General features: G+C 38.3%; 4 protein-coding genes across 6 annotated transcripts; all 4 read left to right on the top strand.

Moving 5' to 3' along the window:
• Positions 1-290: 290 nt before the first annotated feature.
• On the top strand, positions 291-22,590 carry Eglp2 (Entomoglyceroporin 2). 2 transcript variants are annotated; one of them, XM_068287911.1, is made up of 3 exons: positions 291-740; positions 21,678-22,236; positions 22,296-22,590. In XM_068287911.1, exons 1-3 carry the CDS (start codon positions 589-591, stop codon positions 22,521-22,523), a joined length of 939 nt encoding a protein of 312 aa, XP_068144012.1. In that variant the 5' UTR covers positions 291-588; the 3' UTR covers positions 22,524-22,590. The 2 variants fall into 2 exon arrangements, with proteins under 2 accessions (XP_068144012.1, XP_068144013.1); XM_068287912.1 differs by lacking the exon at positions 291-740 and adding an exon at positions 21,448-21,607.
• LOC137575365 (aquaporin AQPcic-like) lies at positions 3,867-12,624 on the top strand. Of its 2 annotated transcripts, none has more exons than XM_068287913.1 (3): positions 3,867-3,974; positions 11,611-12,160; positions 12,226-12,624. In XM_068287913.1, the coding sequence occupies exons 2-3, from the start codon at positions 11,630-11,632 to the stop codon at positions 12,442-12,444; spliced, it is 750 nt and encodes a 249-aa protein (XP_068144014.1). In that variant the 5' UTR covers positions 3,867-3,974; positions 11,611-11,629; the 3' UTR covers positions 12,445-12,624. The 2 variants fall into 2 exon arrangements, with proteins under 2 accessions (XP_068144014.1, XP_068144015.1); XM_068287914.1 differs by lacking the exon at positions 3,867-3,974 and adding an exon at positions 4,032-4,043.
• LOC137575418 (aquaporin-4-like) lies at positions 15,444-16,579 on the top strand. The gene is made up of 3 exons (XM_068287993.1): positions 15,444-15,603; positions 15,665-16,187; positions 16,260-16,579. The coding sequence occupies exons 1-3, from the start codon at positions 15,575-15,577 to the stop codon at positions 16,422-16,424; spliced, it is 717 nt and encodes a 238-aa protein (XP_068144094.1). The 5' UTR covers positions 15,444-15,574; the 3' UTR covers positions 16,425-16,579.
• Positions 16,737-17,952, top strand: Eglp3 (Entomoglyceroporin 3). Its single transcript, XM_068288018.1, has 2 exons — positions 16,737-17,575; positions 17,632-17,952. Exons 1-2 carry the CDS (start codon positions 17,012-17,014, stop codon positions 17,854-17,856), a joined length of 789 nt encoding a protein of 262 aa, XP_068144119.1. The 5' UTR covers positions 16,737-17,011; the 3' UTR covers positions 17,857-17,952.
• Positions 22,591-23,394: the final 804 nt, after the last annotated feature.

The following is a 23,394-nucleotide window of genomic DNA, read 5'->3' as shown; positions in this document are numbered from 1 at the left end:
ATAGATAAAAAATCAATAAAGCCAAAGAGAAACTAAAAATTACACTGAGAGAAATGGCAATGAACGGGAATCAAAAGCAATTACGCTGCCAATTAAAATAGAACTCCCCCAAAAATAAATAAAACGCCTGTGGAATCAAAACAAAACCCGAAAAACACTTGTTGGTCTCTTTGTTGTTTCTATTTATTACACTCGTTTGTGTTTCTACATTTCATATTCGTTTTTGCTGTTTGTTTTATGGCCTGCCTTTTGCCATTTTGCATGCCATGGCTGGGCTAGTGGACTACGTCGACATAGCGCTCACTCTCTGCCTCCGTCATCGCGTCTGTGTCTGTCAGTCAATCGGAAGCGTTGGAGCTAAATTCACATGCGGGGCAGTTGCTGTTGAATGCAGATACAAATACAGCAGACTTTGTCAGATACTCTCGGCACGACACGCAGAGCAACGCCAGCAACAAAAGCCTCGGCGAAAAGTGTAGCATTTGTGAAGTTCGCTGAATAAAATTAGCATTACGAGTGCAAGTGTGCGTGTAATTTGATTGTGCAGAGCAACAAACTGAATGTTAAGTGTTTAACAATAGTAAAAACATGCCTGAGGACCAACACCACCACCAACAACAACTGAATACAGTTTCAGCTCAGCTCAGTCATCATCCGCAGCAGCAGCAGCAGCAACAACAACAGCCACAGACAGCAACGCATTTGAAAATGTCGGCGAACATCAAGAAATCATTAAGAAGGTGCGAATTCATATAGACCTGCAAATAATTAATGCTAAATTAAGATTGTAATAATATTATTCAATCGTTTTGACCCACATTTCGGACGTTTAGTCGCATTGCGTATACGTCACGTGTGCAACGACGTAAAAACAACTTTTCCGCATAAATATTTTTGGCACACACACAACTCGAAGAAAATAGGAGAAATGCGTTGCATTAGGTTGTGTGTGTCATGTGATTGTTATTATGTTTGTCTTTTTAGTGCTTGGAGTGGTTTGGTTTTTGATTTTGCCAGCCAGTTAACCAGTTTGTGGTTGAAGTCGGCCAAACAAGCTTGGCCCAGACATAAAATAAATCACAACCTGAAATGATCATAATCATGATCATGCTCATACGGCAGCCGAAACGTCTGTGCTCGATAAAAAGTTATCAATCTGTTGCAAAAAGTTAAAAAAAAAGCGCATAGAGTCTTGTATATTCGGCCAGCACCGAAGTGCGTATACCCTTAAAACTGAGAACCCTCTAAAAAGTTATAAAACGATTCTCATTTTCTTCTTAATTCTTACATTCAGATGGTTTTATTAACTGAAAAGAGTTGTCTTACTTCGTTTTTTAATGTTAGAATGTCCGTTAATTACTACCGTGGTCCATTGTATACGGACATATTGTGCGGTGGTGTCAAATGAGTAATACTTTGGGCAAGGGCATTCAAATGGAAAACAACAAATAAATTAAATTTCGCTTCGCTTTGATGCCGTTTCATTGAATTTATTTATTAATTGATTTGGCTGAACTACGGCTTTTACCTCATTTTGTGGCAGCTTTAGTAGCATTTTATTTATGATTCTTTAATTTTAACTTGAGACTTAAAATATATTATACATATTTATATTTATATATATATATATAAGTATTAACTGTTTGAAGGAATCGGATATGCAAATCGTCACACAACAACAGCCCGCGTTTTAATTATACATCATATGAAATAAAAAGTTGTGAGGTGAAGTGAAAATATGTTTAATGCCGGCCATAAATATCGGTTTTAATGGTTATTGTGCAAGTGCCAAATGAAAATTGTATACCTAAATCAGGGGAAAACAACCCCAAGGTAAGCCTGACTCCTTATCTAGACGATCTCCCGGGTAAGTACCTACTACGTTGAGCACTTTTATCTATTTTTGTTTATTGGTAGCTCTTGAATGAATGTCAGTCGATATGATCAGGCCCCCAGAAATGATCAATATCTATTTGGAGTTCTTATCGTCAGAATTGCAATACACACTGATTAGAACCAAAAGTTTAGCTACACTTAGAATTGAATAATACAATTCATGGAAGTAGTTGGGACCCCGTCAGAGAACAACAACTTTATATGAACCATATAATACTCTTGCAAAAAGGGTACATTAGTTTTGGTCAGAAGTATTCTGTTGGATTCAACCGAATTGGACCACTATATCATATATGTATGTAGCTCCAATAGAATCGGCACGGTCACGATAAGTTGAGTTGTCAGATTTGTCAGTTTAATAGCATCAGTTCATTAAATTTATCGTTTGAAAATAATTTGGATCAGAAACATGTACATATATTCTAGCTGATCGTATCTAATCAAAACGAAGGAAATGAATATAAAACGCAATAGATAAGGTTAATTTGGACATTTGATTTAGTTTTGGAACAACTATAAACTCTTCATGACACCGCACAGTGGGCGGAAAAGCCAAATAAGTGGCATAAAGTCGAATAAGGCACATATCAAGCTAAAACTTGGTATATTTGATAAGAATAGCCCTTATAAGGCAACAATGCGTATACGTGATCACAAAGGGAAGTATAAGAACTACATACATATATATAAAGTATAATTTTAATATTTTGTATGTATTAGTGATATATATAATTTTATATATATATTATTATTATTTATTTCCGTCAATTGGCCAAATATACAGTTTGCAAGAACGGCAGAGTTGCGACCGCTGTCGATGCATACATCCAGCTTCGTTCAATGACAGAACTCTTACTCTACATGTAAGATACCGTCAGAGCCGCAAAAAGCCGCAATCAAGAATATTACTAACTTTTAATACACACTCTCTACTTTATTTTCACATACATTACAAGGTTAGTTTTGTACTCCACAGAAGATGAACACATATGTTTGGTTTTTCTATATTTTTGGACAATACAAAACAGTACACATATATAAAATATAGTAAATTTGAACACCTAATTTTTTACAATATCTTATTTTTCTGTGAAATTATTACTTGCTTTCATATAATTTTTGACTTTATGCCACTTATTTGGCAATTCCGCCCAGTGTGCACCGTTGGGATCTTGCGCCGATTGATTGGGGATCATCTCCCCCTACCCCCCTACCGTACTGCTCTTCTTAAGATCTACCAATATTGAGAATTTAATTTCAATTACTTTGTCTCTAAAAATAATACTTGTTAGTTTAACATACTTACATATTACGATAATTTATGTATGTTCTGTAGATTGATCGTCTACATTATATATGTATGCATTCAAGACGATGAGTTAGAGGTTGGAAAAACTTGTTCGTTTCCTTTGTCATTATCAGCAGACTAGTTTAATAACTTTAACAAGCAACAAGTTGTAGTTCTGCCCAAGTTGTTTAGCTGTCATACGAAAACGCGATAAAAATGCAACAATATAAAAACTCCTGCACCGTTGCTTGGTTGGAGACTAACTACTAACTCTAGGTGGTAGGAATTGATTTATGAACTCCTCTTAAATGTATATTATTACAGCAGTTTTATGTGATTCTGGAGCCAAAGCTACATAATCTTCATAGAGGGTACCAAGTTTGTAGTTTCCTCTAGGTCACCGCATCCCTTTAACCAATAAATAAAATGGACTCTTTAAACTTAAATATGAAACAGAATAAAAGCGTGAGCTTTCGTTTTATAACGGTTTTTGATAAGGCCCCAAAAAGCTTTCGCATCACTAGCGTGACGCCGATGGCAATGCCGACGCAGACGCTGACGCCGAAGTCGACGCCAACGGCAATGCTGGCAATGCGAGCGATAAGCAGCCGCCTCCAGAGGGCAGCAGGCAGCGCTGCTTGGTTGTTTTGCGCTGCCTGAAAACAACAATAATACGCCATGGTGGATGTGAACGGATCGACAATGCTGCGTAGTGTTTGGCGATCGGACAGTTTACTGCTGACTCTGGCCGCGGGCTCTCTTAATAGCAAACAAGCGATCCATAGAGCAGGTTAGTTTTCCCTCCATTCACCTGTACGGCTGGAGTAATTGCGTGAACTAGTGTTGTGTGCGAGTGAGTGTGAGTGTGTGCGTGTTTGAGTGGAAGACAGTAATTAATTAGCAATCTTGTCCCCATATTTCAACTCTCTTTTCTCTGGGTGGTTTTGTGTTTTTTTTGGAACTCTGTGAAATTTGTATAAAAAGGCTCAAAGTGTCTTGATTAAAAGCAGCTTTTTGCAAACGCGATCTCAGTACATTTCATATTTCTGGAGTCAACTTCCTGGTGACTGGTAAAGTTATTAATACAGATGACATTGTGTGTTTGTGCGTGTGTGTGGGAAGAAATGTGTAAATTTTATTGTCGAATCAGTTTGCCTTCCAAACTTATCGACCAAATTACATTTGCCGCCTTTGGGGCTTATGGGCCTTGCCTGGGTTGGCCAAGAAATTGACACTTGTGTGTGCGCTAGGCATTTTAAGCAAATGCTCGAGACAAAGACTGAAGCACTTGGGCACACTGTTGGGCACAGTTTGTCAATATTTGCCATTCGTATTGTTGACGCCGACCGAGTATCTAACGACTCTGCCCACATTTTTCATTATTGATCAATAATTATGTGCATTATTTTGCATTTAATGCAATTGATCCCCCACACCACGTGCCAGTTTGCGAATCGAATCGGGAATCATTAAGCGGATTGCATAATCTAGATTCTAGAAGAGGAGAAGTCGGTTCGGTATTGAACATTCCACACAAGACTAAGCAGCTAACTAACTAACGCAGCACACAAATTTTAGAGGCGTGTGGAAAAAGTTCAAAAGTTGCATTTTCGTGACATTCATTTAACACTAGATAGAAAAGAAGACAAACCGTAAAGTCAAAGGAAAACGAATTCTGTCTTCCGCACTGCCTATACCCTTCTAATATCACATTGTATGTAAGTCATTGAACAAATCTCTTGTTTGCAACGACTTTCTTATCGGAAAAATATCATTGCGAATTTAAGAAGAATTTCAATGTATATTGCCAACTTTGTATCGCAATCGATATACCCGGCTTGAAAGAGTAATAAAAGTCAAAGAAAATATATAAAATATAAGCAAGTATTAGGCATTAAAACGCGTACCGGAGAGTATTTATTTTTAAAATATGGCAGTCTAGATGTTTGGAAATACTATATTTCAAACACACACACACACACACAGCACACACACACACATACATACATACATACGTGCTGTTCTACTTTTTAAAGAAATATAAATGTGTGTATATAGATTTCATTATGTGTAGCAACATTTTTTTTCTTATACTAATTAAGACAGTTTGTGCCTCGTGTATTTCATTTGGTCTCTTATCAAATTTACCGTTTGGGGTCAGCTCCTGATAAGTAGGTGCTATACCCATTTATACATACATATGTATATATAGTTGGACAATCGTACGATTCGCGAATTTCCATTGATCATTTTCTGATACTCTGCTAGACCCAGACAGAGAGGGGTAAGTGTCGCGATTGGCTCTTCCACTTAATATTATATCAACATTATCAAAATTAACAAAAATGCCGAAATCAAACATTTAAATATTTGGCATAGTAATCACGTCATTTTTATCTGCGCACTGAGGAAAAGAACAGACCAAAAATTTGCCGCCCACACAAAAGCCAACATTTTTATACCCTTGTCGAATGGCGAATAAAAGTTTTGTTTTTGGTTTTTGACATTTTTAACGACAAATGATAAAAAATGTCAAAAATTGATGTCTGACATTATTTTGGATAAACTTTAGTCACCTTCACTAAATAACAAAAACGTTTTTCTTTAAATGTCGCCATCGGCTAGAGTATCTCAATATCGACTTGACCCAAATCAGCCTTGCCCTTGGAATTTGGTTCTCTGGTACTTGGGTCTGTGCATCTCAAGGTCTTAATGTTCTGATAAAACAACAATTTTATAATTTGTTCTTTTTTGAAGCAGATATCGCTTTGGAAATATTAAGTGGAAGTAGTTTATGGACACATTAGAGAGTTGTCAGCAATCCGCGTGGGCCAATTCGATTTATATAATCAACTTTGAGTTAACACCTGTTCACATGTCTTTGATTAAAAGTGGCAAGCGTGCTCTTACTAAGAAAACTCACGGGCTAGTTGTTAATTTGTGTGCTAATAACCAATTTTTGATAAATCAATCGGAGCTTCAAACACTCCTAACACATTTGGCTGGCAAACATAGATTCTATGTAGATATACATAGATATACTTACATTTGTATGTACAGACATACATACATGGCTGATGTTTATTCATTTCGAATTATTGCGTCAAATCGGTCATGGAGAAAACTAGTTTTTTTGGAAATATTTTGAATGAATAGACTCGTGTTGGATGAGTTGCGGTATTTGTTGATATTTCACAGTTCGTTGAGATGATTTAATTATATTCGGATTATCAATATATGTAGGAGAGCAGCAAAGCATAACATTCTATTGGGTTTCCTATCGTTTGAAAGTAGTCCAAAGTTCAGTTCATCGTTTATTTGTATGTTGCGCCATGGGCCAAGAAGGTAGATTAAGATCACCAACAACAAAAATGTAGTTTGAGCTTATGAGCAGATCTTGGTACAGGGTATTCTCAAAGTCGATGTCCCATTACGATGTGTTTTACTCATTTGGCTTATGGCATTGCATAATTTATAAGCTCTGATTTGGATTTGCTTTTGTCTCGCTCAGTGTTTTGGTTTCAAGAAAACAATCGAACAAAAAAGTCATTATCACCCTTTAACAATACATTGATATCAATTTGGTTGCTTATAATTTCAATTGTCGAACCATAAATCATATGAAAGTATATGTTTGCTTTTCCAAACCTAGGTCAATATGCAGTCGAGTGTTTGAGTATCTACAATCTACGAAAAGTGCTTGCTGGAGCGGCTGATATCGATGAAACACTTTCCTCAATCAGTCAATCACTTCATCAGAAGAGTGAGCTCAATCACTGACTTATGTTCTCTGGCCTGTTTTCTTACCATTTAGAACCTCTTTTTGGTCTTTAAACTTTACATTCACTTATCATTTTAAGCAGAATTTGGAATAAGTTGATTGCAATGGGACAGGAGATTACTTAAAGGTGCGCAAATTAGGTAAAAACGTTCACCAAAAACTTTTCCTTTCTTCGAAAATGTCTTCTAGTTGTCTGTAACCGGCAAATGGAAGTATTTGGTTTTAACACTTGTCCATTTTGTCTTATCAATTTTAAAAGGTTGTCACACCAACAATAAGTCAGCGGCTTTAGCCCTTGTATATGACATCTCAAGGACCATGTTGAGTCATAATAATATCAATACCATTTGCAGAGCAGAAGTGAAATGAAATCTCTTCCTTAAGCTATCCTTCCGACTTACACGAGTCTGAAAAGCTTCCGAAAACTAATATACCCACTCTGACAAAAGTTAACAAAATGATCATTTCGCCTTCACCTGAGGTGGAGGAATAACTATTTGAAGTTTTATAATATGATGTGATGAGTTGGGAATTGAATAAACAATTATTTAGTTAGGAATAATTAATTATCAAGTGAGACGACTATCTTGCCTATCGGCCTTCAGGTGACGCGAGTCTCAACAATGTCGTGTGCGCCGTTCTATTCCATGATAAGGTGAGACCTCCGCCCATCTAGCAACTAGCTGAAAGTGCCTAGAGGGCGCATGTTTCTCAGACAGAGTCGTGTCCATGGTGTCTGGTTTTCTTTTTCGGTGTTTTTCCCTTTTATCGCCAGTTTATAAACATGTTGGTCTAATAAATATACAGAATACAATTCAAATACTGAAGTAGCTTGGCGCTTTCTGTCGTTTTGTCGCTCTTTTGTGGCTCTCTGGGACTGTGGCGCAATATAAATATAAAACGTCAACAGTTGCGATTGCAACTGATAAAAGACAATGATAAGAAGTATTCCACGTACATAGTAAATTTGCAAAGGCAGAAGACAAATAGCTAAACGAGCTGGATTGAACAAATGCGGAAGCCAATTCAGAGTTTCTCAATGACGCTGATCAATGGAAATGGAAATGACAGCTAGTCAGTCAGTAGTCCCCAAGTCACTCCCATTCCCAGTCCCTTGTGCCAAGTATATAATGAGTTGAATTAGTTTCTAATGACAGTCAAACTGATATATACATACAAATGTGTGTATGTATGAAACATAGGAATCGATGCAAATTTATTGACAATAATAATTTATTAGATGAACTATCAGTAAACATATAGTTCATATTCCATTCGATTCAAAATCTTTGCCCCTTCAAATGAACGGCTCGTCAAAATCACAATTATCAGGCAATTATTCCCAATCAGTTGCCTTATCATCGGGACTTTTGTGTGTAACCAAATAATCATTTGGGTAGGACTTTATGGCCAATGGAAACCGTTTTAATGGGCCCTCTTCACACAAATCACTTCTTAAGCAGCCGATATAAACAAATATAGCCTGGAAACCTTATCATAATGATAATAAATTTTGATTATTTAATGTTGATTGTGGAAAAGGGATGATTCATTTCTAAAGTAAATGTTGCTTTTCCCACAATCTGTGATCCTAACCAACCATCATCCGTCATTGGAGGATTCTAGCATAGATCTTCCAACAAATCTTGCATAACTTCGACTATCTGAGTATGGAATCATTTGCCAGCAACTAAATGAAGAGATTCTATTATATCATCGAGCTGAATGGTATTCAATCGTGGAAGTCCTAGTTAGTGTTAAAAGAGGTCGTGTTAAAGGAGGGCCAGGTTTACTATTCTCTTGATCCTGTCACTTTGCCTTTAGTTCCATGGTCCTAAGCTTTTCATGAAGCTCTTTTTCACAGCTGATCGCAGAACTTTTTCGGACTTTATTCGTTCGAAAGCTCGATTCCATCAATCCAAAAAGCTGTCAATAAAAAGCTCTCGCAATCAAAATCCTATTATCAGATACTGATATACGTAACTTCCGTAGGAAGATGCCGGCCCAAGATCTTCCACTCGCTTTTCTAATTAGCACTCTGCAAAAAAAAACAGCACGTTTGGGCACTTAGACAAACAATGAAAACAAAATATAAAAATAAAACCATTGTTTAATCAATTCCACGACTCCATCGGATCGAATGGGCTACTATCGAGTAGGTGTTCATGTGTCTACTACATGGGCATGCCTCAATAGCTCGCAGGCAATGCGTGATCCTGCATAGCAATTAGCAGCAAAAGTATAAATCAATTAAGATCAATCTGTAGGTGGTAATTCAATTATTAATAGCCAATTTGGCTTTACATTGAAACGAAAGATTATTATATCGACTACCACCGACTTAGATCGCGTGATTTAGTTTTTGTTTTCTAGCATTTTTTGTCACTTGTGCCAAAACGTGTCTTTCCCTCTTTCCCTGGTTTTTTGCTGTCATCACTTTGCTGTCAATCATGTGGCCAAACATTGACTCTAAGACACTGGGCTAATGGCCAAAACATATTTCCCCAGACTACAGTAAATATTAGGTGGGAACTGCGTTAAAAACTTAATCAAACATCTCTCAATTGTGTGAGGTTAGTTGCGGATTAACTTTGAATGCATATAAAAACGTCATAAAATTTTAAAATAGAAAACATTTTTTAATGGTTTTTTTTTTTTTTTTTTTGTGTTTTAAGATCAAATAGGTTATGGTTCATAAGTTTCTATAACAACAAATGGAAAATGAAATATTATTTTATATTTTTGAATTTGGCACGGGGAAAGTTATATAATAAAAGTTAATACTCTAAATACATTCTGATCTTTTCTCCCTTCTTTCAACAGCTTCAAAACAATCGTTTGGAGATTTCAGATTCATAATTTAAAAAGTGTGTTTTGTTCCGTTGGGCAAAAGGAATCCTAGTTTCTAGGATGTTGCCTAATTATCTATTACTTCGTATTTAGGATACGCTTTAAGGACATCTTTGGTCTTCTTACGTATGGGTATTTAGAAAGAAGCCCGAACGAAGTGTAAAATAGAGTTTCTCATTGTTGTTAGTTAAAAGAATATATTGATATTGACTTGAGTCGTGATATTTGATGTTTGCATGGGTTTCCATTCATTTAATGTGTGATTGAGACATTTAAAGTAAATTGCATGCAATTTGATCGACAAGCAACGCCTTTCCACATAGTAGGAGATTGTTTTTCTGCGTCTTGCTGTGATTTATTTGCGTTTCGATTGCGTAGCACAGAAAACGCAATTGCAATTTGCAATTGATGCAATTCCATCTTAGTTCACTTAGTAGCTCATGGTAATTGATATTCAATTGCTGCAAAAAAACACAGCAAGCACACGTCACGCATCCAAGCTCCCAACTCTGTCCCCCAATCCCTTCTCCATTCGCCGCCTATTGGTGTTCTGAGTAGTATAAACCATGTAAACATGAAAATCTAAGCCCTATCAGATAAGATTCCAGTAGCACTTTGATACATAAACATTTATATATATTTAAATGTCTTAAATGCGGGCAAGTCTGTTAGACAGACATCGAGAGAGAGAGAGAGAGAGAGAGAGAAACAGAGAGAGAGACAGATAAGGAGAGTGATAGAGAGAAAGATTAGCGAGATCTGCTCATAAATTCTAAGAACCTGACTGGTTTATGCTCTTATGGGGTCTGAGGATTTAACATTATTCTCACGCCATACACACGATGGGGGGGATGCGAAAAGATTCGACGACTCGACAAGTTGTTCGTTCGTTGGCCTGGCCTCTCGCAGCATCTAAAAATGGGCTTTTGATTTACGCAATGATATATAGCGATATAGATATAAATATTTGTCTATAGCCCACAAACACTTCAGATTGACATTGGCCAGTCAGTGGAGCTGTCATTTTCTTTTCCTATAGACATCGTTCTAAACGCAGGAGTGCTGCAAAATGAGTCGCGAGTGTGTGGATCGGTAAATACCAAACAAGCAGATCGAAAATCCTTAACCTTGACCCCAATCGTTCGCCCTCTATCAATCCAAGCGGTGCAGACGGGCAGAGCAAGTGAAAAGTTTCCAACAATATGAGCTCTCGAGTGGTTCTACTGATAAATCCCATCAATGTGTTTCACTTTACTTGGCTTTGATTATTTTTTCGGCGGTTGTTGTTCGTATTATTGGCATATAATCTATCAGTTTTGACAGTCAATCAAATAACTAAACACTTTCGTGATAGCTCCCAGTTCACAAATAAGTGTAGTGTCTTTATGCCTCCAACCGAGTTCGCACGTGTCTGCTAAGTTTTTTTTGGGAAAAATCGATGATATTAACTATGTCACCAGCAGCAGCAGCAGCAGAAGCTAACAACCACCAAGAATCAGTATCTGAATCCACCCCCTCGACAATCTGTAGAACAGCATGAACAGGCTAAAAATATGACCAGGTCTTGGCTAGAGCTAAGTACAGTAAGAGCAATTGCAGATAGTTAATAGAAGGGCTTTTGCCAGGATATGCAAATATGATTGATGATAAAATATTCTTTCGTTGTGTGATGGTGTCTGTGTGCTTGTGTGAAAGAAAGAGACAGAGAGTTAGTGAGAGCGTAATACCTTAAGTTTTATCAAACATTCCACTTTGTTTGGCTTAGTTATTTATTTTCGTTACACACCAATTTCAGTTGCTTGAAAGTATTCAAAATGAAGCCATCGACACTGGATAAAATTTGCTGCTTCCTAGGCGAGCTTCTGGGCACAGCGATTCTGGTCTTCCTCGGCTGCATGGGCTGCGTCAAGACTGAGTCCTTCCCCAACAGCCATCTGCAGATTATCCTTAACTTTGGTTTCGCCGTATTGATTGCCATTCAATGTTTTGGCTGTGTCTCCGGCGCTCATCTGAACCCAGCCGTAACGGTGGCTGCCTATGTCTACGAGATGGTATCATTGCCGTTGGCTTTCCTTTATGTTGTGGCCCAATTGTTGGGTGCCTTCATTGGTTATGGTCTGTTGAAAGTTCTCCTCCCTGAAACTACTCTCAGTGCGGGGGTTGGTCTCTGTGTGACAGTGCCCCACGCTGAGGTCACCAGTGCCCAAGCCTTTGGCATTGAATTTGTTATTACAGCCATCCTGATTCTTGTCTGCTGCGGCGTTTGGGATCCCCGTAACTCAAAGTTCCACGATTCGGTGGCCATTCGTTTCGGTTTGGCCATTGCCTGTTTGGCCTGTGCGGCGGTAAGTACAACCACAAATAGATACTAAAGAAGCGAAAACCAAATAAAATTGTTCTCTGTTTTTAGGGACCCTTCACTGGCGCCAGCATGAACCCTGCCAGGTCCTTCGCTCCTGCTCTGTGGAACACACACTTTGAATACAATTGGATCTACTGGCTGGCTCCCCTCAGCTCAGCTGCTGTCACTGCCATAGCCTACAAGGCAGTGTTCCGGCGGGAGGTGGTGGAGGCGGAGATCACCAGCAACGAGAAACTTCGTGAACTCAATGATGTGCAGCTCTCGTAGAGGAGCTTGCTGGTAATGTGCCAAAGACATTGTGAAAGAAAGCAAACCCCTTAAACAAAAAGCCTTTAACAAATCTAGATTTAAGCAGAAAAACCATCGAATTTTATATTAAATGCAATACATTGTACACAAATATAAATCGTTCGATTATAATAAAGAACTTAGAAAGATCCATAATAACTTTGTCTTAATCCATACATTCCAAAATAAGTTCTCTCATTATTCATATCTACTGATTCTTCATCGGCACCTGCAGCTAAGTTAACCTAGCCGTTTGTTTGAATTTGAAATATTTGTGTACCCTTGCAACAAGTGTAGCAAAGGGAATTTGTCATGAGTGGGAAATAGTTATATAAAGGAAAGAATCTTCGACAGCCTGTCCGTCTGTCTGCATCAACGCAAACTACTCCCAGGCTGAAATTTTGCATATCAGCTTCCAAATACTGATGCCATTCCATAAGTCAGTAACAAAGACTGTTGTCAATAATGTTCTTATTCGCCATTATTTCGCTATTGTCATAACAATTAATATTAGTCAGTTTAATATACTCATCTTTGACTTTTTGTTTCTGTTAGATTTAGTTCACTTAATCGTTCCAAAAGGTAGAAAATTAAGCTATTTATCGTATCTGAAAAGAATTTAGCTTTCATTCTCATTATAGCTCTTTAATATTTACTGCAAGATATCCAGGTGAGACCTTCTGTAGTATCAGAATGTCCTTCTTGGCTGCATCTAATAGCAACTATTTCAGGAAAAATTAGCAACCTTCCAAAGTTGCTTAATCTCTCTTGTGGGGGATCCGGGCAAATGCGGCAAGATTTACAAAGGTGACATTTTTCATAAGCCGGATCGAACCACTATATCACAAAGTCCCGATAGGAACGGTCAGTCGACAAAAACAATGTTGGTCGGTGCAACATTTTTCCTGCACTTGGCATAGTCGTTAAAAAGTATATTAAGCTGACCAATATCTTTATAACCCAATCTTAGAAAATAATGAAGATATTGAGCAAAGATGGAAGCTACTTTTAGAATATACTAGTCTCATCCGGCTGAATCCGAGACATATAAACCACGCAGTGTATTCTATAAATTGCTAAGCTTAAGCGGTCTAGGATGAGTTTGCTTGGATCCAAACAACCAGACAGACAATTCCCACTAAAAATAATATACCTTTATTGTAAGGGTATGAAAATTGAAGAGTATGCAAATTGCAGAGTGGGGCACGACCAATCATATAATACGCAATAAACAGTTATTTTGTTTAAGCTTTCGAATGATTGCTCGGGTTCTTTTTTGTTTAGTTGGCTCTAAGAGCGGAGTTGGCCCCTGGCTTATGGTGCCTGGTGGATGTGTCCGCCTGCCTGAATGGATTTTGTATGAAAATCACGACCATTTATAAATTTCTTGACTTCCAGACAATCATTACCACTTATCACATTTGACAACAAAACCAAAGGGCGGGAGCTAACTTCGACCGCGTCAAAGTTTGTATACCCTTCAAGTTTGTTGTTACTCATTCCCTACTTATGGCCGTCAAAGTGGAAAAACGTTTTAAAGGGTTTCTTTAAAGTCTAATGTTTGCGAAACAGCTTACATACGAAAAAACGAAGTTATTAATCAGAGTCACTGTTTTCGACCGATCGTTCCTATGGGAGCTATAAGATATAGTCACCCGATCTTGATCAAATTTGGCCGTGTTTAATATCACTGCAATAGCTCTTGAAAACGGTTGGAGAATCATCCTTTTAAATGATTTTGTTTTTACTGGAAATTTCTCACCAAGCTTACTTTAATAAGAATTTTCTGTAGCTCTATGTTAGCCAATAAAAATCTGTTTCTTATCGATTCTAAGGCAGCTAATGGTTATACATAGTCATACTTTCAATTAGCCAATAAAAAGGTGGAATACCAAGGCTATACCGGCTCGTCTTCCCATATTGATGAAGAATATATGTACATATGGGGTCTCCTTCCCTGCGTTATAAACATAAAAATAAAAAAAAACATAGTGCCTGGCTAACTTCGACCGCGTCAAAGTTTGTATACCCTTGCAAGTTTTTTGCTACTCATTCCCTACTTTTGGCCGTCAAAGTGGAAAAACGTTTTAACTAAGAAGTCTAATGTTTACGAAAGATTGGCCTACATAAGCATGGCCAATAACGAAGTTATGGATCAAAGTCACGATTTTCAACCGATCGTTCCTATGTGAGTTATATATATAGTCAACGGATATTGATCAAATAGTAATTAATAGCTACATATGTTAGACTGAGAAAAGTAAATTTTTATGACATTTCCGTAAAAAGGTTACTTCGTTAGAAGTTGTTCATAAAAGTCACTGTTTTAGACCGATCGTTCCTCTGGGAGCTACATTATATAGTCAACCGATCTTGATCAATTTGGCAGAGTCGCTTATAAGTGTGATGACATTAACATTAAATTTCACGACGATAGCTCTGAAAATAACGAAGTTACTAAGAAAAGTCACTGTTCGTGACTTTGGCGTTTGTATGGGAGCTATATGATATAGTGGTCCGATCCGGCTGAATCCGAGATACACAACCCCTGCAGTAAACACAAGCCTACATGCAAAATTTCAGCTCTGTAGCTCTTACGGTCTAGGAAGAGTTTGGGTTGATTTAGACGGACGGGCAGATGGACGGACGGACCGATGGTCATGGCTATATGAACTCGTCTCGTCGGAAATGCTTTCTTCTATGCGTTGCACACTTCTGACCAAAATTAATATACCCTTTTTGCAAGGGTATAAAAAACTAACCTAACTCTTCGTATTGTTCTGAAGTGTCACTTCCATTTCGATATCGATAGAAATTGGCCAAAACAAAATGAGGAATACAGAATAAATTTTTTCCGCCCCCCCTGCTCATACCTAGTTACGCCCTTAGTGTGATATTAAATAAAACAGAGTGCTCAGATTCAATCTTTGAAAATTATGTCACTTTTTTGTCAACCTGTTAAATTGAGTTTGGAATATATCTCATTCCTTTGTTAGTTATCATCGAAGTTAGTTCGTAGTTAGAAATTCCCACAACACTTTTCAGTTTATATTTTTATTTCTGAAAATCGTTATATTAGTTTATTTTTCATATACACAAATCCAAAACAATGGCAGATGAACAGCTGAATGATAAAAGGTTTTTCAAAGAAAAGCACCATAATCGGCTTGCCTCCATTGCTAATACCTTTCTCCTACAGACCCATCAAGGAAAGACTGTGGGATTGCTTTGTTCTCTTCCTGGCTGAACTTTTGGGCACTGCTCTGTACGTTTACATTGGCTGTATCAGTTCCGTAAACTTGTTCAAGATCACGACTATTTCGACTTGCTTGGCCTGGGGTTTCGCAGTACTACTTTGTGTCCAGTGGTTCGGGTGCGTTTCTGGTGGGTTTGTCAATCCAGCTGTGACCCTCGCTGCGGCCATTTATGGAAGGCTCTCCATTGTCAATGCCATTCTATATTTCGTGTCCCAGTTGCTGGGTGCTTTCCTCGGGTATGGATTCATTATTGGATCGTTACCTAAGAGCTTATGGAATTACGATTTATGTGTGCCGAAAGTGCAAACTGGGTTAGAGGTATGGCAAGCCCTTCTTATTGAGTACTTCGTCACGTTGGGTCTTGTTTGGATTGCCTGCGCCTGTTGGGACCCACGCAATAAACAAAACACCGATTCGACTAGTATTCGCTTTGGACTAGGCTATGCTGGGCTCTGTCTAGCTAGTGTAAGTTAACTAAAACGAAATTTGACGCCATCCAACAGCATTACTCATACGACCTGTCCATTCATCCATCAGATCAACTTCACTGGCGCTAGTCTCAATCCAGCCAGAGCCTTTGCAGCGGCACTCATCCATATGTACTTCAAGAATCATTGGGTGTATTGGGTATCTCCCATTCTGGCATCAGTCTCTGGATCCCTGCTCTATAAGTACGTGTTTAGTCGTGATGCGGAAAAATAAGCCTCAATAATTCGCAAATATTCCCGAAAATTGTATACTTACATAGAGCTCATACTTTCCAAGTGTTTCCAGGTTCTATATGCAGTCTGTAAATGAACTATTGTATTCCTCAAATCCTTTCTAAAAGGATAAATTAAAGTATAATATTTACAGAACTCTGTGCTTCGGTGTCATCGATTACGTAAGCATTGGTATTTATTGTTTGACCTCAACTGCGTTGTTGGGCATTGTCCAAGTCTCAGCGCCTCATTCGGGCCACTGATAAAGATCTTAGCCAGATAAGATTAAAGGCCAGATCTTCGTAGAGTGTGTTGTGTGTTCCACAGGCTTATCGGAGCGCCTAATAAAAGTCGCTTTGATTAATTGATTTCCCATGAATGGGACTTTGCGTAAATTGTGGGCAGAGCCAAGGCGAGAATATCGTAACTGGCCACATATCCGTATGATAATTAGCATTAAGGTTTTATAATTGATATTGATTGATTGACAATTTTTGGTAATTTTAAGTACCAGTGCCATGCACTGGTAAGTGCCCACCTTCATGGGCACAGTTCCAGTTCTAGTTCGACTTCAGTCAGTCAGTCAGCATGTCTCGCTCGCAGTGGTGGCGCCTCCAGCCCCAGCATAGGAATCGTGTGGCCGCCTTTTTTGGTGAACTAGTGGCCACCGCTACCTTCATATTTGTCGCCTGCATGGGTTGTGTGCAGACTCCACTGTTTGTCAACACCCATTTCCAGAGTGCTTTGAACTTTGGCCTAGCCATATTGATTGCCATCCAGTGCTATGGCTGTGTGTCCGGTGCCCATCTCAATCCTGCCATAACCTTGGCTGCCTGGATTTTCGGCGTGCTCACCTGGCGCATGGCCATTGCGTATTTCGTGGCTCAGGTGGCTGGCGCCTTGATTGGCTATGGCCTGCTCGTGGCTGTGATGCCCTACAATGCCATTAAGGGTGTGGACAATCCAGCAGGCGTGTGTGTTACAGTCCTAGCCACAGATATAACCGTATTGCAAGGCGTGTTCATTGAGTTTCTCATCACTTGCTGCTTGGTGGCGGTAGCCTGCTCTGTTTGGGACCCGCGCAATGCCAAATTCAAGGACTCGGTGCCAGTAAGATTTGGCCTGTGTGTATCTAGTTTAATATTAACAGCGGTAATTGAAACGTCAGATGTTTATTACTTTTTTATTGAGTTGGACTATTGTTTCAGGGCCTCTTTACCGGCGCCAGTATGAATCCTACCCGCTCCCTAGGACCTGCTGTGTGGAATAATTCCTGGGAGCATCATTGGATCTATTGGATTGGACCACTGGTGGCTGGGCTGGTCGCTTCACTCATCTACAGATTTGCTTTCAAAGGTGACGAGGAGATAGAACTTAGAAGTTCCACTGCAAAGCTCCGCGTCATCGAAGAGGTTATAGTTCCTGCTCCATAAAGAAATCTTCCATATATGTAGTTTTAAATTAAATATTTCTATTAGTTTTGATTCATAAGCTCTATTGAGTTAATAAAAATCTGTAGCATACCTTGGGGCGGTTTTTGTGTGCATTACCAGATAAGACTTGATTGATCCATTTCATGACTCAGTTGATCATATCTGAAATGCGCAAATTACAATTACGCCTCAAGTCCACAATGATTGACAACCTGCAAGTTATATATAGAAAGATATCATCCAAGCACTTCAGAAGTGAAATAAGGCAAAACGGGCAGCTGACCCTCGCAAAATTTCTACTGAACATAAAACGTCAAATATTTTCCGCTAAAATCATTTAGATTGTTCACCCCAAAATCCTGCAGAACTAGAGTTGTCCCTATCCCTAAAACAACGCTTACCATGCTTAACAATAACTAAAAGATCATTAAGCACTTTCAAATTAAGAATTGCTCGCCTTCAACAATGGGGGAGTCTGTGTTGTTGGGTTCTGGGTCTGGTTTCCATTTTCAAAAACTTGATAACAGCTTTTTTCGAACCTTTAAGCTCACCTCTCTTGATTTATTGGCAAATTGTTCTAAGAAATTGTTAGCCCGTTTTAAAAATAATATTCGGATTCTATTAACTATTACAGTTTTCTGTCTAACGAAGTCGCTGCGACGCCTTTTTATTTTATGTTAGGCATTTAATGCTGTATTTATATTTTTTTATGTTTCAAAGTATGCGTCCAAAAAATTGTTGAAAACTAAATCTCAAATACCGGATACTTTGAGGCTATTTTGTCGTCGTTCATAAACTTAGGCTTTAAGGCCATTTTAAACATCAATTCAATGCATTTTATAAACAATTTAATCGAATGATAATTTTTCATTTAAATTTTAACTGATCATCCCACACATAAGACAGAGTTTTTAACTTAAAATTATGTTTAAATTACAGAATTCGAAGAGAATGAGATTGAAAGGGTTGGGGGTTGAAAACAATCTAGTTTTCAGATCTAGTCCATGGTACATACATATGCATTTGCCTGATTTCTTATGATTATTTGAACAAGTTGGCAAAAATGGATTATCTAATCTACAATACACGACAACTTTGAGTAGATGTAAGGCACAATCGATCGTACGATCCTTTGGTTAACCTTCTTTGGTACACATAAATAAAATTTAAGGAATGATTTTTATAACCTTGCAGAGAGTATTATTTTATTATTTATTATTACTTTTTATACTGATATATGGCTTTATACTAAAAGTATTCATAGAATATAGCGCCTAACCACCTCACAAATAATCATTCTTTTGATTTTTATATATGTATATAAGGATATATGTATATACATAAATATACATTTCAATCATTTTTGAAATTTAAATATAAATTTCTGATTAATAAGCAAGGATTTGAGAATTAAAAATTATTTTGCATGTTTATCAAATTTATTTCAATTAATTTTTATACCCTTGCCAAAAGGTATATTAATTTTGGTCAGTAGCGTGTAACGCTGAAGGAAGTATCTCCGACCATAGCGAGTTCAAAGAGCCATGTCTATTAATGCTGCAGGGCTAAAATTTTGCATGTAGGCTTCAATATACTGCACAAGTTGATTATCTCGGATTCAGCCGGATCGGAACACAATATCATATAGCTAAGATTGGAATCGATAAGAAACAGCTTATAATGTAGAGCTACAGAAAAATCTTAATAAAGTAGGGAAAGAGTAACAAAAAAACTTGCAAGTCTATACAAACTTTGACGCGGTCGAAGTTAGCCCAGCCCTCTGTTTTTTATACCCTTGCAGAGGGTATTATAAAATTGGTCAGATGTACGTAACGCACAGAAGGAGACGTTAGCGACCCCATAAAGTATATATATTTTTGATCAGCATCAGCATAGCCATGTCCGCCTTTACGCCTCCGTCTTAAGAGATATCGGGATGAAACTTGGTATTTGAGCTACTTGTAGCCCGGAGCAGATAAAGTATAGTATAATGTCAGGATTGGTCCACTATATCAAATAGTTTAAGAATAGACATAGGTGAAGAAATTTGAGTATCTCTATGAAATTTACTCATATGATAGTCTTGGATATGAAATATCAGATCCCGAAATTTCAATCAGATCGGTTGAATGGAACACAAGATACAGTCAATATAAATCGACAGCGCTTCAGCCAGCCTACTACGTGTCCTACTACTGTGCATTGATACAGAAAAAGAATTTGGATAACCATTAAACCATTAAAAAACCAGAGGGCCGGGGCTAACTTCGACCGCGTCAAAGTTTCTATACCCTTGCAACTATATTGGTAACTCTATCCTTACCTATTAGCCATCAATGTGGAAGAACGTTTTATCTAAAAAGGCTTATGTTTGCGAAAGAATGGCCTACAATCATAGGAAATAACGAAGATATTGATCAAAGTCACTGTTTTCCACCGATCGTTCCTATGGGAGCTATATGATATAGTCACCCGATCTTTATCAAATTCGACACAGTCATTAACAGATATATTAAATTAAGAAATGTTTAATTTGAAAACAACCACGTTAAAAGTAACGAAGTTATTTACAAAAGTCACTGTTTTCGTCCGATCGTTCCTATGGGAGCTATATGATTTAGTCATCCGATCTTGATCAAACTTGGCACAGTCATTAACAGATATACTTAACTTACAAATGTTTAATTTGAAAGCAATCGCGGTAAAAGTAACGAAGTTATTTACAAAAGTCACTGTTTTCGACCAATCGTTCCTATGGGAGCTATATGATATAGCCACCCGATCTTGATCAAATTTGGCATAGTCGCTTATAGGCGTAGTAAACGCCTGCAACGCCTGCAGTATATACAAGCCTACGTGCAAAATTTCAGCTCTGTAGCTCTTACGGTCTAGGAGGAGTTTGCGTTGATCCAGACGGACGGACGGACGGACGGACATGGCTAGTTAAATTCGTCTCGTCGTGCTGATCAAGAATATATATACTTTGTATGGTCGGAGATGCTTCGTTCTATGCGTTGCACACTTCTGACCAAAATTAATATACCCTTTTTGCAAGGGTATACAAATCATCAACGAGCCCGAAAATCTTGTTTTCCAACCGTTTTCATTTAATGAACAATTTCATTAACTGAATAAGATAGTAAGATGTGGCAAATAGATTATAGTGCGATACTTCTCATAATGTTTAAAACCTCTTAAAAAACAAAACTGATAAAGATTTTAAAAATTGGTTGGGCCTGTTTTACCTCTGCTCCGGCCTTTGCTTTTATCAGTCTGATATTAAGAATATAAGAGATTGGTTGGTATTTCATACCAATTAATTAAATAAATTTCACATATTCATTATACATTCAAATTGAGCAGACGAAAACTGTCTAGATAGGAGAGGCTAAAACCTTTAAGCGGGAGGGACACGAATGTATGGAATGTCCCAGAGTGGAAAGGCGCCCTCAGCGTGCGCCAAATGCTAATGTTGGGAAATACTTAAACTAAATTAAGTAAATAAGAAGGGCAGGCTGATAATTGGCTTTGCCGATTTCAAACCTGATAATTGATAATAATGGGCATTGTTGTTCGAGATTAAAAGCCAACTGGTACTCGTATTCGGACTGTTGTATTCGTCGAGTGGCTAGCGGCTAATCAACACGGTCAACAGAGTTGTGCTGCACTTGGGCCACATCTAAAGAACAATCCAAACGAAACGGACCACGCCGCCGCATACAATAATGACTGACCGCAGTTTGAATACAAGGTGATCCCAGGATCACTTACGAGACTTTTGAAAGGCGTGAATTCTAATTACTGTTTAATCTCTCTTCCAGTCGATCGACATGCTGCCTACTGCAGCCCCAAAAGCTCGACAAGATCGCTATCGTTTTTGGCGAGTTGATTGCCACCGCCATGTTGATGTTTCTCGGGTGCATGGGCTGCATCAATACCTCGCTGTTCCCTAACTCGCACTTCCAGGCCGCGCTCAACTTTGGTTTCGTTGTTTTGATATGCATCCAGTGCTTCGGTTGCGTTTCCGGAGCTCATCTCAACCCCGCCGTTACTTTGGCCAGTTACATCTACAATATGATTTCGCTGCCGATGGCCTTGGCCTACTTCGTTGCCCAAATGCTTGGGGCCTTCATCGGCTATGGCTTACTTAAAGCAGTGATGCCGGAGAATTCCATCTACAGTGAGAAGACACCAGAAGGTGTGTGCGTAACCTTCATCCATGGAAACCTTACGCCCCTGCAGGGTGTATTCATTGAGTTCCTCATTACCTGTGTGCTGATTTCCATCTGCTGTGGCGTTTGGGATCCTCGCAACGCAAAGTTCGAAGATTCAGTGGGCGTAAGATTCGGATTGGCCGTTTCTTGCCTATCCCTGACAGCGGTAAGATATCCACAGTTCACATGCAGGTCAGCAATTTTTCATTATTGGTCTCTTACAAGGGTCAATTCACTGGCGCTAGCATGAATCCCGCTCGTTCCTTTGCTCCAGCCATCTGGAATGGAGAATGGTCTAACCATTGGATTTACTGGACTGGGCCATTATTAGCCGCCCTAGTCACGTCGTTAATATACAAGCATGCATTTAGACGCGAGGTGGAGGACTCGAAACTAGACACCAGCGCCATGACCACGAAGCCGGACGCCAGTGAGGATGTGGAAATACCATAGTGTTTAGTGTCCAGTGTTTAGTGTTTGGTTTAGGTTAACGGTCAATAAAAACGAATTTTTAAATAAATATTGAATATTTGCGTAAATTATGTCAAGAAGATTCCAAGTAAGTATTGTAAAGTCGATCCCCCTGTCGGGCATATCGCGAAACACAATAAGTTAGTGGATGCCAATAGTCCAAATCTTATCTGATCCTTATCAAAATTGTGAAACTTGAAATCTAGAAGCAAGTACACTGACAAAAGTTTTGCAACAATACAGATCAACAAAGTATTAAACAATATACAAACATATTTAGATTAAAAACTCAATTCAATTAAAATATCAAAGAAGTTAAATTCGGCTATGCCAAAGTTTATATACCCTTGCAGTCCTTGACAATAATAATTTCACATGTTCAAAATTTGTTTTCTGCAACTCAATTCATTAATATACAAACAAAACAATTTTACTCTTCATACTACATATGTATGTACAATTTGTTCTTCTTCTTCCCTCATTCCCTAAGCAAAGCAACGCACGCATACACATACAGTTTATGTAGCGTTGCGTCTGTGTGTGTATGCATGTGCTCTGTTGATTTGATGATGACGTAGTAGGCAGCAAGCAGAGCTGCCGGCAGCGATTGAACCGATTTATATAGACTGTAACTTGTGTTCTATTTATCCGATCAGGGTCAAATTTTGGGATCTGAGATTTTATATCAAATTCTATTATATTGGTAAATTTCATGGGGATACTCCAATTTTTGCAAAAATTTTTGTTCCAGAGTTATATGATATAGTAGTCCGATCCCAAAGATTTTCATACTTTATCTCACCCGGGTAAAAAAAACTCCCAAAAAAAATTTCATCCCGATAGCTCTTAAGAT

The sequence above is a fragment of the Drosophila tropicalis genome, unplaced genomic scaffold (genome assembly GCF_018151085.1).
Source record: "Drosophila tropicalis isolate 14030-0801.00 unplaced genomic scaffold, ASM1815108v1 contig_573, whole genome shotgun sequence".
In the NCBI taxonomy this organism is placed as follows: domain Eukaryota; kingdom Metazoa; phylum Arthropoda; class Insecta; order Diptera; family Drosophilidae; genus Drosophila; species Drosophila tropicalis.
The sequence above is the reverse complement of the archived record's forward strand: the minus strand, read 5'-3'. Positions and strand labels throughout refer to the sequence as shown.